The sequence below is a fragment of the Fonsecaea pedrosoi genome, assembly GCF_000835455.1.
Source record: "Fonsecaea pedrosoi CBS 271.37 unplaced genomic scaffold supercont1.4, whole genome shotgun sequence".
In the NCBI taxonomy this organism is placed as follows: domain Eukaryota; kingdom Fungi; phylum Ascomycota; class Eurotiomycetes; order Chaetothyriales; family Herpotrichiellaceae; genus Fonsecaea; species Fonsecaea pedrosoi.
This window is the reverse complement of record NW_013550612.1, coordinates 3294114-3307738: the sequence shown is the minus strand read 5'-3', so window position 1 is coordinate 3307738 and position 13625 is coordinate 3294114. Positions and strand designations below refer to the sequence as shown.

Here is a 13625-nt window from a genome sequence, read left to right as displayed (position 1 = left end):
GCGCCATTCACGACAAACCACCGACATCATCCTTCATCTCCTATTTTCTCAACACAATGGCTTATACATTTCTCATCGTCTGGCTTCTATGGCCTTATTGTGCCTTCGCCAATGTGGAGAAGGTCATTTTCCTTGCTCCTGCGGCTGACAATCTACCCCAAGATGCGAGTATTGACAATCTGTTTCTGACACGCCTGTCGGAACAATATCCAAGTGTTAGAACTCACATCAATGCGAGCTTCCCAAGTACAGACTTCCCAAAGGGAATTGAGAGCTGGTTCTTACTCGAAGGTCTGCGCCCCGGGAGACGGTATGAGATTCGAATATGTTGGTTGGCAACTGTAGGAGGATGTCCTTCCTGGTAGTGAACGTGGCTGACTCTCCCCAGCAACCTACATCCTTCTGGCTCTATACGCATTCTCTGGATCATGCCTTTGCAACGCCCAACCTCCTGGCCTCACTGAGTGACTACGCTTATGCACGGCATGCACAGCTTGGCTCCGAAGATAGTCGGAGCCTCCTGCAACGGAAAGCCGAGGCCAGCACAAGCGATGTCGGGTCAACTTTCTTGTTCCTCCAGGTACTCGCTGCTGCAGACTATTTCAGCCTGAACCAGACACTCATGGAGGTCGTGCCTCCCGTGGCCGTCGACATAATCTTAGACCCATACGTCCTCAACGTCTTGCCCCAGTCACTTGCTCCCACGGGACTATATCTCCTCGTGATCGCAGTGGGCGCATGGTTCCTTTCAACCTGGATTCCAAAGCTCTTGGCCAGCTCTGTAACACAGCAGGTTCAATTAAAAGCAAAACGAACTTGACTGATGCTGGTCATGGCCTGACCATCGAGAAAGGATCCTGCAGCTGATCGAAGTCCGTCATTAACGAGAAGAGTGGGAACTCTTCAGTGTATGATGGTAGACTTGGTATTCCGGACCCATCTGGTGAGAGGTAATCTGCTTCTGGCATCTGTCCGAAATCGGTGCGTGGCAGAGGTGGGATGGGATCAGTAGCCTCCTCCCCGTTATACGCCAATACTCCAGAGGTGGTCAACACAGGGCCGCGACTCTCTGGCGGCATGTCGAACCGCAGCTGCCACGGTGGCGCGGCGTCACCGGATTCCTCTGCGGCATCAAACAGCGCCGTTGTGCCATCGTTGGTCTGAGCGATTTCTGAGGCCGAAATCTGACTGGGTGTGTGGTTGCCGGTAGTCGCTTTACTTGAACCTGCACCGTTTGTCTTGTTGATAGGATCACCAAAAATGTTGTGGATGTCTTGTCGGCGCCTCTGCATTTGCATTTGGTCTCGCCGTCGAATGTGCTCAATCGCTGCCAGGCGCAGATAGCTGGTGATCTCAAAGTGTCGTCGGGCCGACATGTCATCCTTTGCCATGATTGTCAAGATAGCTTCCGCTTGGGCAATGCTGCTGAGCAACGGGAACGTCTTATCAAAGTCGCCAAAGATGGCAAAGCCGATCACCATAGCCGATATAAATGTGCTGTTGGTAATCATGAACAGTCGCTTGGGTACTCCCGGGGTATGAACAATATCGGTCGCAATCTCGATGCTCCTCAACGCAGCATCAATACAGGCCTCACTTAGAGTCATTGTCACCGAGTTTCCGGCGCCGTCGTCATCCTCGGAACGGCCTTTGATCTTCGAGGACACCTTGAAGATTAGAAATGGTCTGGTCAAGAGAATGATCGACCAATAATAAGCGCCCTTCAAATGGGCGATGCCGATTGTCTGTCGCAGTGTTGGGGAAGTAGAGCCACTCTTCTGGTCCAGACTGTCGGCTTGCAGACCTGCCGGTAACTGCATGGTCCAGTCTCGATATTGTCGGGAGATGCTTTCCACAAGCTGAACAGATACTTCCCGACGACAATAGACCTCGTTCAATATCCGCTCAAAGATAAAACATATCCTTAATGTTGCCGAGGTGTTGCGTCCGTTCATCTGGATATCTTCATAGTCTCTGGTGGAGCGGTTCCAAGACACACTTCCACCGTCTACTTCGGATGTCGCTGGCGGTCGGCCGAGTGAGCCGCTCATGTAGAGGTCGAGGACGCGCAGACTCTTCCACACTCGCTCGCGCGCGAGCCTTTCTCTCGGCTCGAACAAGTTTGATATGTCGCTTCTGTGCAACCCTAGAGCATACGCGGCTCGGACGGCAATACCTAGCAGCATGAATGCGCCGTTTCTTCTCACGGCGGACAACATGTAGAACGTGATCAAGGCGTAGGCCTGGATGGTCAGGACACTGGGATCCTCCAAGAAACTCGAGACTCCGATCTCTCGACCACGGGAGAAGTAGAATTCTGCCTGATCCAGGTCCTCGGCGTCGCGCGTCAAGGCGCCGATAGCCATGACTAGATAATATATGGAACTGTTGAAATCCGTCTCGGCGGATGGGTCGCTCGTCCATGCACACAGATGGTGGGTGATATCGTCAGGGTCGAAGAGGTCAATCACGCCGCTCGACGCCAGCAGATAATGTTTGATCAGATCCTGGGCCTCAGCCAAGCTAGGCTTCGGGTGTTGCGACTGCGCCGGCGTCGGCGCCTTGGGAGGTGGAATGACCTCGCACATGGCATGTCGCAGCGGGTCCGAGGTCAGTTGACACTCTCCTATCTCTGCCTTGACCAAGCGGCGAATGTTCTGGACAAACGCCAGGTTGCTCGAGTCGCCGACGAAGATGAACTTGCCGCGACCATCGCGGAGCAGTCTGGCCAGCTTGGGCACAGGGGCTCTCGACACGAGTGCATCCGGATCCTTGTCGTACTGGGGAGACTTTGGAGCGCTTCTCGACCCGGACAGCGTGAGGAGCGACTCGATGGCGATCTCGGCATCATTGGACTCGTTCAAGGCATCCTTGAGGGTGATGGGATGAGATGACGCGGTACTGCCCTGACGCTGCGAGCCTCGTTTGGAGTAGGCCTCGGTGAAGATGCATTCAGACTCGCGGCAACGGCGCTTGCAGAGCAGGCAAGGTTGTTGTCCGTCACATTTCTCCTTTCTGCGCTTGCAGGTGTCGCAGGCCCGCGCCACGCGTTTCCGGTCTTCGTCCTTGACGCGCGGACGAGGCATGAGGCATGCGACCACTCAGAGTTCGTCTGATCACCAGCCTCGTAGCCTTGTGACGGGCGGTGTATCGATGACTCACTCACGGGGTTCACTTTCCGGGTTTTTTGGATGGGTGCCAGGTCAGAAAAACTCGGATATAGCACCTTTTCGTGAGGAGGTGGAGTTTGTTTTGGGAAATCTGAGGTTGCGGTCATCTGCTGGGAACCGTCGGAAGCGGGCAGGGAAGAAAAGTTGGAGAGAGAGAGGGGGGGGGGCGATGAATAATGGAGCTGAGACAGCCCGTGACTCCCCTAATTTTGGTGGTTCTCCGTGCCCAGATTTCTCGGTGGGGGCGCGGGGAAGCGGCCCAATCACGCATGGTGTATAGTTAAAGGCGGGATGTTCAACCGAGTATATAATACTCGGGAACTCGTATTCGAGCAGGGGTGGTTTGTTCGGCTCATTGGCGCCAATGGCTGATTTCAGTGGCTGGAGCGCTGCTACGTATCAAAACACACAAGTCTTGCATCCACCAAGTACTCATAAGCTTGGGACTAAGGGTTCTTCTCGTCCAGGTCATATACCCCATACACGGCTTGTACATCCTACATCGACATAATCAGCAGCTCCGTTGTGATCCTTAAAAGCCGCGACCCATGCCTTCGGTCACTAGCGCTTCGCCGGATTCTCCCTTGGAGGACAGCGGAGCCATCTTAATGTCATATCTCAATTCCTTTTGAGCCTGCTCGTCACCTTGTCGGGGTATGAACTCGACAATCAAGGAGTCTTTGACCGCAAAGACAGAATCATCGTCGAGATACTTGCTCTCCTTGTCGAAAATCTGGGTCGTGATGGGCTTGTAGCCCTCGGCCAACACCTGCGCGACTGTCACTTTCTGATCTCTGGAGGCACGGGGCTTCAATACTCACGATGAAATGGATGTGGGCTGGTCTGTAGGGGTGTCTGTCAAGCAATTGGAGCAGTTTACCCGCTGGTCCATCGTACGGGATCGGGTAAGGGGTTGGTCTCAAGCAATAGAAGCCGTACTCTCCGTTCTCATCCGTGTAGAACTTGCCGCATAAGTTCGACTTTGGTTGGTTCTCATCCTGTTGTTCGTACAACCCTGCAAGGCTCTACGTTAGCACTCCCTTGCTCACCACATGGGATTGTATAGACCGACCGTTTGTGGATGCTTGCCAAACATCGACTGAAGCATTTCTCAAGGGCTTGTTGGTAGTGGCATCCACAACTTGGCCGTACAAATACACGACTTCGGCATCCTGCGGAGTATTGGTGGAGATGCTGTCGCCCTTCTTGCGGATCGTGTGGTCAGTCTGGAAGAAGGGACCAAGTATAGCACTCTGAGTGGCCAGATCGGCGGCTTCGGCTGCCTTCTTGTATGTGATTTCATCCACGAGTCTGTACAGTCAGCATAGGCCCTTGCATACCCTTTTCAGTTTTCACCTACGTTTCCAAGCCGACAACATCGCACACCAGTTGACCTTCATTCCGTCTGTCATTGCTCATCTGGCCGGCCCAGTTGATCAAACGAACACCCTCATCCCACTCTTCCACTGTCAACTCAATCTCGCGAGCAAAGTCGTGAAGGTGTGTGATCAAGCTGGTCATGACTTCCCGCATCCGAGGGGAAGTCTTGGGACCCATGGCATTGATAACATTCCGGGTGAAGGTGGGATCGAAGCGCGCAGCGCCGGATTTGTTGTTGCCGTTCATGTTGGACAAGTTTTGATTCGATGGTTGGATTCAGGTGGCTCGGAGGACTTGCACTAGATTGCGACAGTAGAGGCAATGCGTCACTGACGGTGAATGTGGCGAGCTTGAAGTTTGTGCGAGAGGAAAGTAGACAGGATGCTCTGTGCAAAAGAGAGGAACTGTCTGATTCAAATAGGATTGGCAATTGCAATGACTTGTTTCGTGGAGAGCCACCATCGGCTTCAGGACGGGGAGAACCATAACCCTAGTCCAGACCCCAGACAACCTCGCAGGCTGAGGCCAAAGGATCCATACGGAACTGTGTACGAAGGTTCGCGCGAAGGTGTCGAGCTCATCCCGCAATACCCCGCCCCGAACACTTCCTTGCATCGGATCTCGCGCCGCCTGGACTTTTGCTTCTAACCACTAAACCCATTTAGCTAGAGCCGAGTCTGGTTAGACTCGCCGCGCTAGTTGTGCAAATGCGGCTAGTTCACCTCGCCGTTTGAACTTCGGAAGCAGACTGTGCCGTCAGGTGCTCGACGCTGCCCCGTCGGCTGCCAGTTTCGGGACGCGCACTCACGTCTACCTCTACCCATCCACACCTCGTTCTGATATTGTCGACGCGCACAAATGCTCAAAGCTCTGGTCTTTCTGTGGTGTGACTGTCTAGTACGGGCCTCTGACATACCCGATCGCACCACGAACCATTATTAACCAGGACGGAATGCTCCGCTGTTCCTCCATGATGTGGGCTGATCTATCTTCCCTCCAGCAATTGCTTCCGATCATGGCGAAGCAGATCAGATTATATTCACCTTCATCATCATGCTTGACCTGTCTCTCGTAATCCGTCACGATGCTGCATATACGGTACAAACAAATGATTGGCCACCACTCGTCTTTGAACTGTACGCTCTCAGAGAAAAGATTGGATGAGGAAGTCGACAGAAGCGACGAGGTGCAAACTCATAACCACACAAGTCAGGTTGTCGGTCTCAACGATGCCGTCCTCACCGAGTCGGTGACATCTACTGCAAGGAAAATCAAATCAGGTGTACAATCTTGGTCATTGGGGCGGAATCGTGCTTTGCAAGACAATCATCGATGCTCTGCAACCACCCAGCCTTAGATCAGGCTGCGGGACCAAGACAAATTGAAACACACCCATCAAGCAACCCCAGCGAAGGAAGGGAAGCCCTTTCACGACTTCTGCAAGCCCATCTCTCGGCCCGCCAGCTGCCAGTCGAGATCGACACCGGCCATGCGGCTTGCCGTTGACTTCGTGGCACCAATCTGAAGTCAGCAAAGGTTTGATGCTGTGTTACCGACCGATTGCTCTTGGTTCTCTGGCTATCTCGTCCTCTCATTACGAAGTTGTCGCACATTCTTCGCTTGCTGTTGCGTTCCGTGATGCCCATTCATCCTATCAAGATGGGGGACAGATGTCCCCCGTCTACTCTTCCTCTACCTGCACAGGTTTCCTTCCTTCAAAATGCTTCTAATCAGCAGGAAGTACCCAGCAGTACATCGAGTTGGACCAGGTACCGACCGATCATTCCCCTATTTCGCGCAAACTTCGCCCAGAGCCTTGTCCAAGTGATGTCTTCATTAACTGCGCAGTATCCCAAACGTACCTCGAACCATACTTCACAGACTTCGCAAGAACGGCCTTCGCTTTCTGAGTCCTCCGTGCCCGCATCTCCTCAAGCTCGATTCCCACGCTCACCTCCTCCGCGGCCGCCGAGGCCAAAGACTTCACTAACAAACATCCGCCCAACAATTATCCTCTCACCCCTCGCGATTCCTCCTCCCAGCGCGTACCGCCTGCCGGCCCCCAGCCATTGTTCTCGACTCGACCGGTTTTCAGACGACGTCTTTAAGTCGCTTCCAGAGCATTTGAGGTCCTCATTGATATCTCCCAGCGGAGGGGCGACACAGGCATCTCCTTGTGACGCGGCGTTATGTCCCTGTCCAGACCTCTGTTCCTCTGCTGCACAGTCTTGCGTGGCCACGAAAGATTGCTCCGATGTCTGCGCTATCCCCGATCAGCCTCCTGTCCGTCTAAAATGTCAGGACCAGAACCTTCCAGCAACCAATTCCTCTGCTTTGGACGTCGGGAAATGCTGCGCTTTTACGCCAAATAGAGTAAGGGAGATGGACAGCTTCGAGCGCGCGATCCACCAGTGCCAGTATCTAGAGTCTCGAGGTCCTGGTGGACCGGTCAAGAGTTGTCTGCCCGTAGCCACCACATCAAGTCCGCGCGATTGTCCATCCTCAATCTCTTCCCCCTCGAAACCTGACTCCAGCACGGTGGACTCGACGCGGCCACGCCTGGACATGTCGCATGCTTCTCAGCCGGGGTCCCACCACGACTGGGAGGACCAGCCCTCCTCAAAGTCCTGGCACACCATCGTCTTTCGCCACAGAATCCTCTTACGCATGGTGTGCACCGCAACGTTCGTGATCGTCGCGTCAACGGCAATAGCGGGTGGCGTGATTTGGAAGTTGACAAACTGTGAGTCCAAATCCCCTTTTTTCGTCGTTGTCATATTATTACTGGCGTTCGCAGACAGATGGCGAAGATGTAGACTCCTTGCAATACATGCTATTTCCCCCTTGGCCTCAATTCTCCGCCTCTGTGATCCGGGCTGACTGCGGCTTGTCTAATTCTAGTGGACCGAGTGGATCAAGGGTAGTGAACGGCAGTGAGGCTCTGTTTGACGACACATGAGCTATCGTCTCCCGCGAGCCCATTGAAGAAACCATTCTGCCATCAGAGTCCATCCGGCGTGGACGTCTTTTGGATGTGGGCTCATAGGGGAGAAAGAAGAGTGCACAAGCGGCTAGAACATTGGTGGCATGGCAGGCAGATTATTATCGCTTTTCATAGCAGTCAATGCATACTTTCTATTGTCACAAGCACATGAAATCGACTGACTTTTTTGAGGCGGGATCTGCTTGCTATTTACTTCTTCGCCTTGACCCCCTTTCCCTTCGACTTTTTACTGCTCTGTTTGGTCTCGACGCCACCGCCGACGACGACCCCATTCTTTTTGGGAGGATCCTGCTTGTCCTCGCCCTGCTTCTTGCGATCCGCCACCCTGGGATCGAGTCCTCTGGCCTTGAGCCACTTTTTCTCGGCCCGCTCGATGAGCTCTCTGTCTTCGTCGTCGTTGAAGCCGCCGAAATCATCGCCCGACGCGGCGGCGGCGGCGTCCACTACGCCGTTCGATTCCGAGGCATGGTCTCTGTCTCCATCCCTGTCTCCATTGACGGCAACGGAGGACCGTGACTCTCGTCCATCAGCCGCCCCATTGGTCTGTTGTCCCGGGGCGTTCTTGGGCGTCGGCCCCGTCTTCTTCAACTTGCACACGAAAAACCCGTCCACGTTCTCCCGGTGGGGGAAGTACCGTCGCGTCAAGTTCATGCGGTCGTCGAACTTTTTGTTCATGTAGCTCTTAAACCCCTCAGAGCCGAAACTCCCCAATCCGGTGTCGACGATCTTGACGTTGGGTCGCTTGCGCAGGATGTACTGCACGACCCCTTCGTTCTCTTCCACCGTGACCGAGCACGTCGAGTAGACAATGTACCCGCCCGTCTTGCTGGCGTGGTCGGTCGAGTCGATGGCTGCCAGGAGGAGTTGTTTCTGCAGGTGCGGCAAGGCCAGGAAATCGCGTTCGTTTTTGGATGTCTTGACGCTGGGGTCTTTGCCAATGACCCCGGTGCCGGAGCAGGGGGCGTCCAGAAGCACACGGTCGAAACCACCGAGGATTTTGGGGAAGGCTTTTTGCGCATCGTAGTTGCAGACAATGGTGTTCTTGCATCCAAGCCGGTGTATGTTACCAATGAGACCTTTGGCTCGCTGGCGGTTGGCATCGTTGGCAAACACGACGCCGGTATTTCGCATCAAGGCCGAGATATAGGTCGTCTTTCCACCGGGCGCGGCAGCCATGTCCAGGATTCGTTCATTCGGTTGCGGGGCGAGGGCCATGACGGGAAGGAATGAGGACGCAGCTTGGAGGATATAGTGTCCGGCAAGGTACTCTGGTGTTGCACCCAGCGGTACGGGAGCCTCAAAAACTTGGAGGCCGACCTTGGACCACTTTCCGACGGGCTCCAGGACGACGCCTCGATTAATCAATGCTTGAGCAAGGGTGCGACGATTAGTACGGAGGGTGTTTGTACGGAGGACGACGGGGCGGGGGGTTTCGTTGGCCTCGAAAAAGGCGAATGCTTCTGCTGGGGTGAAAAGCGAAAACAGCTTCTCGGCGAGGAAAGGGGTGTAGCCGTAGTATGTACAGATGTCGGCGAGCAGCTGTTCGGTATAGTCGGTTCGCGACTTCGATTTGTCCGCAAGCTGTGAGAAGTTGCCCAAGACTCGTATCGTCTCAGTCATCCTTGTGCGAATGATGGATAGGTCGGGCGCTAGACCTTGTGTGGTGGCCGAGTCGAGCACGCCTTCGTCTTTGGCAATATTTGTTTGGAGGGCCGCGTCTTCCAACTCCTGCTGAGCTTCTGCATCCTCCTGCGCCTGTTGTCGGTCGAGCTTTCGCGAAAGACCTTCGATGTTGGCAGCGGTGAGCTTGGCTTCGGCATCAGACTCATCCTCGTCCTCGGAGAACATGCGGCGTGGTTGTTCTTCTTGATCTGAGTCGAAGACGGAGTCGTCAGAAATTTCCCCATCGAGATCTGCTTGTGCCAGTTCGTCATCGTCATCTTCGTCTTCGTCCTCATCTTCCAGGTCCGACAGCGAGACAGTGTTTAGGGCGACTTCTGTGGCATTGAGATCGCTCTCCTCGCCCTCGTCCTCCTCGTCCCCATCAATTCCCTCGAAGGTACCAGCAGGTATCGGAGGCGGCACAGTAATTTGCGCATCGTTGTTTACCAGTTTGACTTTTTTCCGTGCACCTGTCTTCGCTGACACCGTAGGAGGAGGAGGAGGGTCATTCCGAGAGGCTCGGTCGAGGTTGACGAGTTTCTTTGAGGCATTTGCAGTCAGCTGCGGTTTCTCCTCCGACTTCCTCCTTTTCCGGGCGGGTTTGTTGGGCTCTTCGCTGGCGGATTTACGCTTCAGATTGAGGCCCAATTCCTCCAGAGTCGCTGGGGGACCCTGCTTTCTCATGCGGCGTCCCACGCCCATTGCTTTGGGAGGGAGGAGGTTTTTCTTTATTTGGGGTTGGGGTGCAGCGAGGTATGAAATTTAGAGAGAAATTTTGGTCACGCACAAATTTAGAGTTAGTGCATCGTGTCCGTCGTATCCGTACAAGGATGTCGTGGCTAGCGGCCCTGACTCGTAATGAATTATACCGAACGTTTGTCTAGCGTGGTGGTAGCGAGGGAGATTTCCCCCGATAATTGGTCACTGGGCGCGCTAGCAAAGTTAGAAGGCTATAAGCGATCCCAAGGGGCGGCCATCCCCGCTCCCGAAAAGAACCCGACCCCTCCACAGACGAGATCCACACCAAGCACACCAAGGCGACCCTATCTACCAAGTCTGTCCCAGCTGAACGGTAGGCAAATCAAAATTTACACTTCTCTTCAGGCTGGAACGTCCCTTGTTCGGAAGGCTTTGGCCAGTGGACCTGATGCCGGGCAGGGATGGACTGCTTCTCTTGCGGAATGGGTACGGGCCAAACCTTGACCACAGTGTGACGGCCTAGTAATTCCAATTCCTTGAGAAGAGGTGGTGCCACGGCCCTTGTCGGTTCAGGTCCGTGTTCAATTTCTCTATCCCAAACAACCCTCACCTCCCCCTCCACCAAAAAAAAAAAAAAAAACCAAACCCCCTGGCTACGCGTCGTCCAGAGCGCCTCCAGTATACGTTACCACTATGTCACAGAGGACCGGCCTGTCCCCCTCCAACGTCTCCGAAGCATCGACATCGTCGCAGCCCTCAGTCGCTCAGCCTTCGGGCTCCGGGGACGTCACGTCGCCCGAGGCTAGAAAATATGTCACTCAGGCATGCCAGCCGTGCCGTGCCAAGCGCTCCAAGGTTTGCCCAACCTGTTGATGAAAGGAAAAACAAAGAAGGACATGAACTGTTGACCCCTGCTTTTCAAGTGTGACAACGCCCATCCCACCTGCTCAGCCTGCGTAGCGCGAGGAACGCTATGTGTCTACTCCGATGTCGACCGCCGGAGAGGCAAGTTGAGGGCGAACGAGACGGACGCTCTGCAAGAGCGAGTCCGGAAGGTCGAAAACATTATCAACGTTCTGACGCAGCGATCCGAGGAGGAGGCGTACGACCTGCTGAGGAGGATGAGGACTAACCCACCTCAATCTCTGGGCAGTGAGGGGTTGGCTGAATGGACGCAGGCACGGGAGAGGGAGGGGGAATTCAATGCTCCGGTAAGCGGGAATGTGCCTTCGTTCACAAGGGGTTTCCCTCTGGGGCCTCTGGGACGGGGTGTTTCTCTTTTTATGGTCAGAGGTGCAGGCTGTGAGCAACAAAGGCTGTCCTTGAAGCTGAAATTTTTGTCCAGGTCCGGCGCGCTAATCTATCATCAGGCTGCACGCGTCTACACGGTCCATGACCCTCCACCGGAACACCTGATACAGTACGGCATCAGAGCATTCTTTGGCAGCACCTATACATTATTCTATATCTACGAAAAACAAGAGATGGACGACCTCCTGAACAGGGTATACCGAACCCACGAAGCCGTCGACAATGCGACCCTATGCGAACTCTGCGCCGTGGCCGCAGTCGGGAGCCACTATGATGGCGACAAGTTGGACGGACCGGTCTTGGACGCCTTGTTCCAGACCGCCACGATTTATATGAGTGACTGTATCGAGTCACAGTTTCTGCGAGGCATGAGAGTGCTTCTGTGTCTCGGCATCGTTTCATCTTTGACCAAGCGCACGAGCGCTCGTTTATCGATCGGTAAGGCCTAATCCGGGAATTTCCGGGATCTGGGACGGCTGATATTGGCTGAAGCTTCTGGATTGAGACTGGCACGTTGGGCACGTCTGCAGCAGCAAGATATCTTGCCCTGGGTCGCCTACCGGAAAGTCTACCGATCGCTTGTCTTTATGGAGTGGTGAGTGAGATCTGTGTTGCTCGTAATTTTTTTTTCCCCTGGTCCACACTAACCTCGTATAGCTGGCTTGCTTCGACCCTCGGATACCAGCCTGATCTCAGTCACGACGAGGCCGAGGTGAGTTTGGTTTTGCGAGTTTTGACGGAATCTTCCTTCTGAAATGGAGAGAAAGAGAGAGAAAAATCAATAGCTAAGCCATTGCCAGCTTGCGAGCCAAGAGATTATCGAAGCCCAACCAAGAACCGAGAACCGCATCCAAGCCGAAGTATGTACGATTGGTTTGATGGTGGCAGGGATCATGCAGGATGTCGACAAGCCGACTTCAGCAGTGTTTTCCGTGGTTGAGAAGCATTCAAGGATATTAGGTGAGTGGCAGGAGAAACTACCCGATTCAATGAGACTGGATGCGCTCGTCCCCCCGGGCCACGGGACCGGGCTTCCAGAGCCGCACCGTCATAGCCTTATTCTCGTACATGTGATGTTTCTGGGGGCCAAGATGATGCTCCAGAGACGACTGCTGGTGGAAATGGCCAACTGTCGAATGACGAGGCGATGGACGCTTGATGGAACGCCCAGGCAGGGTGAGAGCATTCAAAGAGAGTGTGTCGAGGCTGCGGAACTGTGTGTCCATCTCTTTGAGGTGCTTGGGTACACGAAGCAAAAGCGTCGCACCTGTTGGCTCTGCGTGTAAGTTCTCCCAGTCCCAGATATCAAAATGAACTGAATATCTGCAGAAACCAGAAAAGATGAGGGCTAATAATACCTTCTTTTCCCTTGATCCTGCCAGTGGTCAGGCGTTTAGCGCATGCAGCGTTCTCCTCTTCGCGGCCGCTCAGCGACTCTTATACGATCAGAGAGATAGTGTTCAGGTCTACCTCTCTGGGTCCCAGGAATGCATTAATATGCTCGCCAGTTGCAGTGTTGTGGACCGTGTGGCAAACTCGTTGCTCCAGATCGTCCGACCACTGCACCAGGATCTTCAGCGACTAGCTAGTACCGAATCCAGCAGTCGACCGAAGAGCGGAATCTACGATCTACTCGAAAATCCACATGCGGATGCTGCCACCAGTCCACCCACCACGGCAGGCATGCGAGGGTGGTCCCCAGGAGCCCAGCAATACCAAGGCATTACCGGCGAACCCAGTGCGTTGCCGCCGCCGATCCGCACAGCCGCTATACCGGCCATGCAGCATGCGATTGAAGTTCTGGGAAATCCGTTTGGCCTGCCCAGGAGGCTGAACACCGATTCGTTCGCCGCCGGGGACCCTATCGCTCCGAGCTGGAGCTGACGAACTGCGTATCGCAGCGACTCCTGGCAGGGTTCATTGGTGGGAGGACTGTACCCAGAGAGGTAGTATGAGCAGTACGGTATGGATGGAATGATGTGCCTCGTTTGTTACCGAAGTATAAGTTTGGTGGCTCGAATCGAGGTACCTCAGGCGTCGCATAGACGCACTATATATTGAGGAGGAATATGGTACTTAAAGCGCTACTCGATTGATGAGGGTGTGATGTGATTGGTCCGTGAATACATACATGGATGTATAGCTAGAAGGATAGATGACTTGATGACAGACAGATAGACAGATAGACAGATATGGTGCTGAGTGGTTGATGGACTGATGGGTCGATGAATGGCTGTGTGGAAGAGCAAAAGGATCGGTGACGACCACGGGAATAGAAGGACAGATGGATGACTGATGGCGGATCGATGAGTCGATGCAGAGTATATCAGGTGGAACAATGGACAAACAGAGGAACGGACGATTCGACAATGGACTGGTTGACAGAACGATGGCGACAA

General features: G+C 54.1%; 5 protein-coding genes across 5 annotated transcripts; 2 read left to right on the top strand and 3 right to left on the bottom strand.

The window, feature by feature from the left end:
* Positions 1-56: 56 nt before the first annotated feature.
* Positions 57-820, top strand: Z517_06997 (uncharacterized protein; the record flags this gene model as incomplete). Its single annotated transcript, XM_013428736.1, has 2 exons — positions 57-341; positions 389-820. 2 exons carry the CDS (start codon positions 57-59, stop codon positions 818-820), a joined length of 717 nt encoding a protein of 238 aa, XP_013284190.1.
* Positions 821-830: 10 nt separating this feature from the next.
* On the bottom strand, positions 831-3086 carry Z517_06996 (uncharacterized protein; the record flags this gene model as incomplete). Its single annotated transcript, XM_013428735.1, has 1 exon — positions 831-3086. The coding sequence occupies one exon, from the start codon at positions 3084-3086 to the stop codon at positions 831-833; it is 2256 nt and encodes a 751-aa protein (XP_013284189.1).
* Positions 3087-3702: 616 nt separating this feature from the next.
* Positions 3703-4796, bottom strand: Z517_06995 (uncharacterized protein; the record flags this gene model as incomplete). Its single annotated transcript, XM_013428734.1, has 4 exons — positions 3703-3939; positions 3992-4185; positions 4243-4481; positions 4531-4796. The coding sequence occupies 4 exons, from the start codon at positions 4794-4796 to the stop codon at positions 3703-3705; spliced, it is 936 nt and encodes a 311-aa protein (XP_013284188.1).
* Positions 4797-7743: 2947 nt separating this feature from the next.
* Positions 7744-9918, bottom strand: Z517_06994 (ribosomal RNA small subunit methyltransferase B; the record flags this gene model as incomplete). Its single annotated transcript, XM_013428733.1, has 1 exon — positions 7744-9918. One exon carries the CDS (start codon positions 9916-9918, stop codon positions 7744-7746), a length of 2175 nt encoding a protein of 724 aa, XP_013284187.1.
* Positions 9919-10608: 690 nt separating this feature from the next.
* On the top strand, positions 10609-13110 carry Z517_06993 (uncharacterized protein; the record flags this gene model as incomplete). The annotated part of the gene is made up of 7 exons (XM_013428732.1): positions 10609-10770; positions 10839-11126; positions 11286-11664; positions 11719-11821; positions 11884-11938; positions 12027-12508; positions 12609-13110. 7 exons carry the CDS (start codon positions 10609-10611, stop codon positions 13108-13110), a joined length of 1971 nt encoding a protein of 656 aa, XP_013284186.1.
* Positions 13111-13625: the final 515 nt, after the last annotated feature.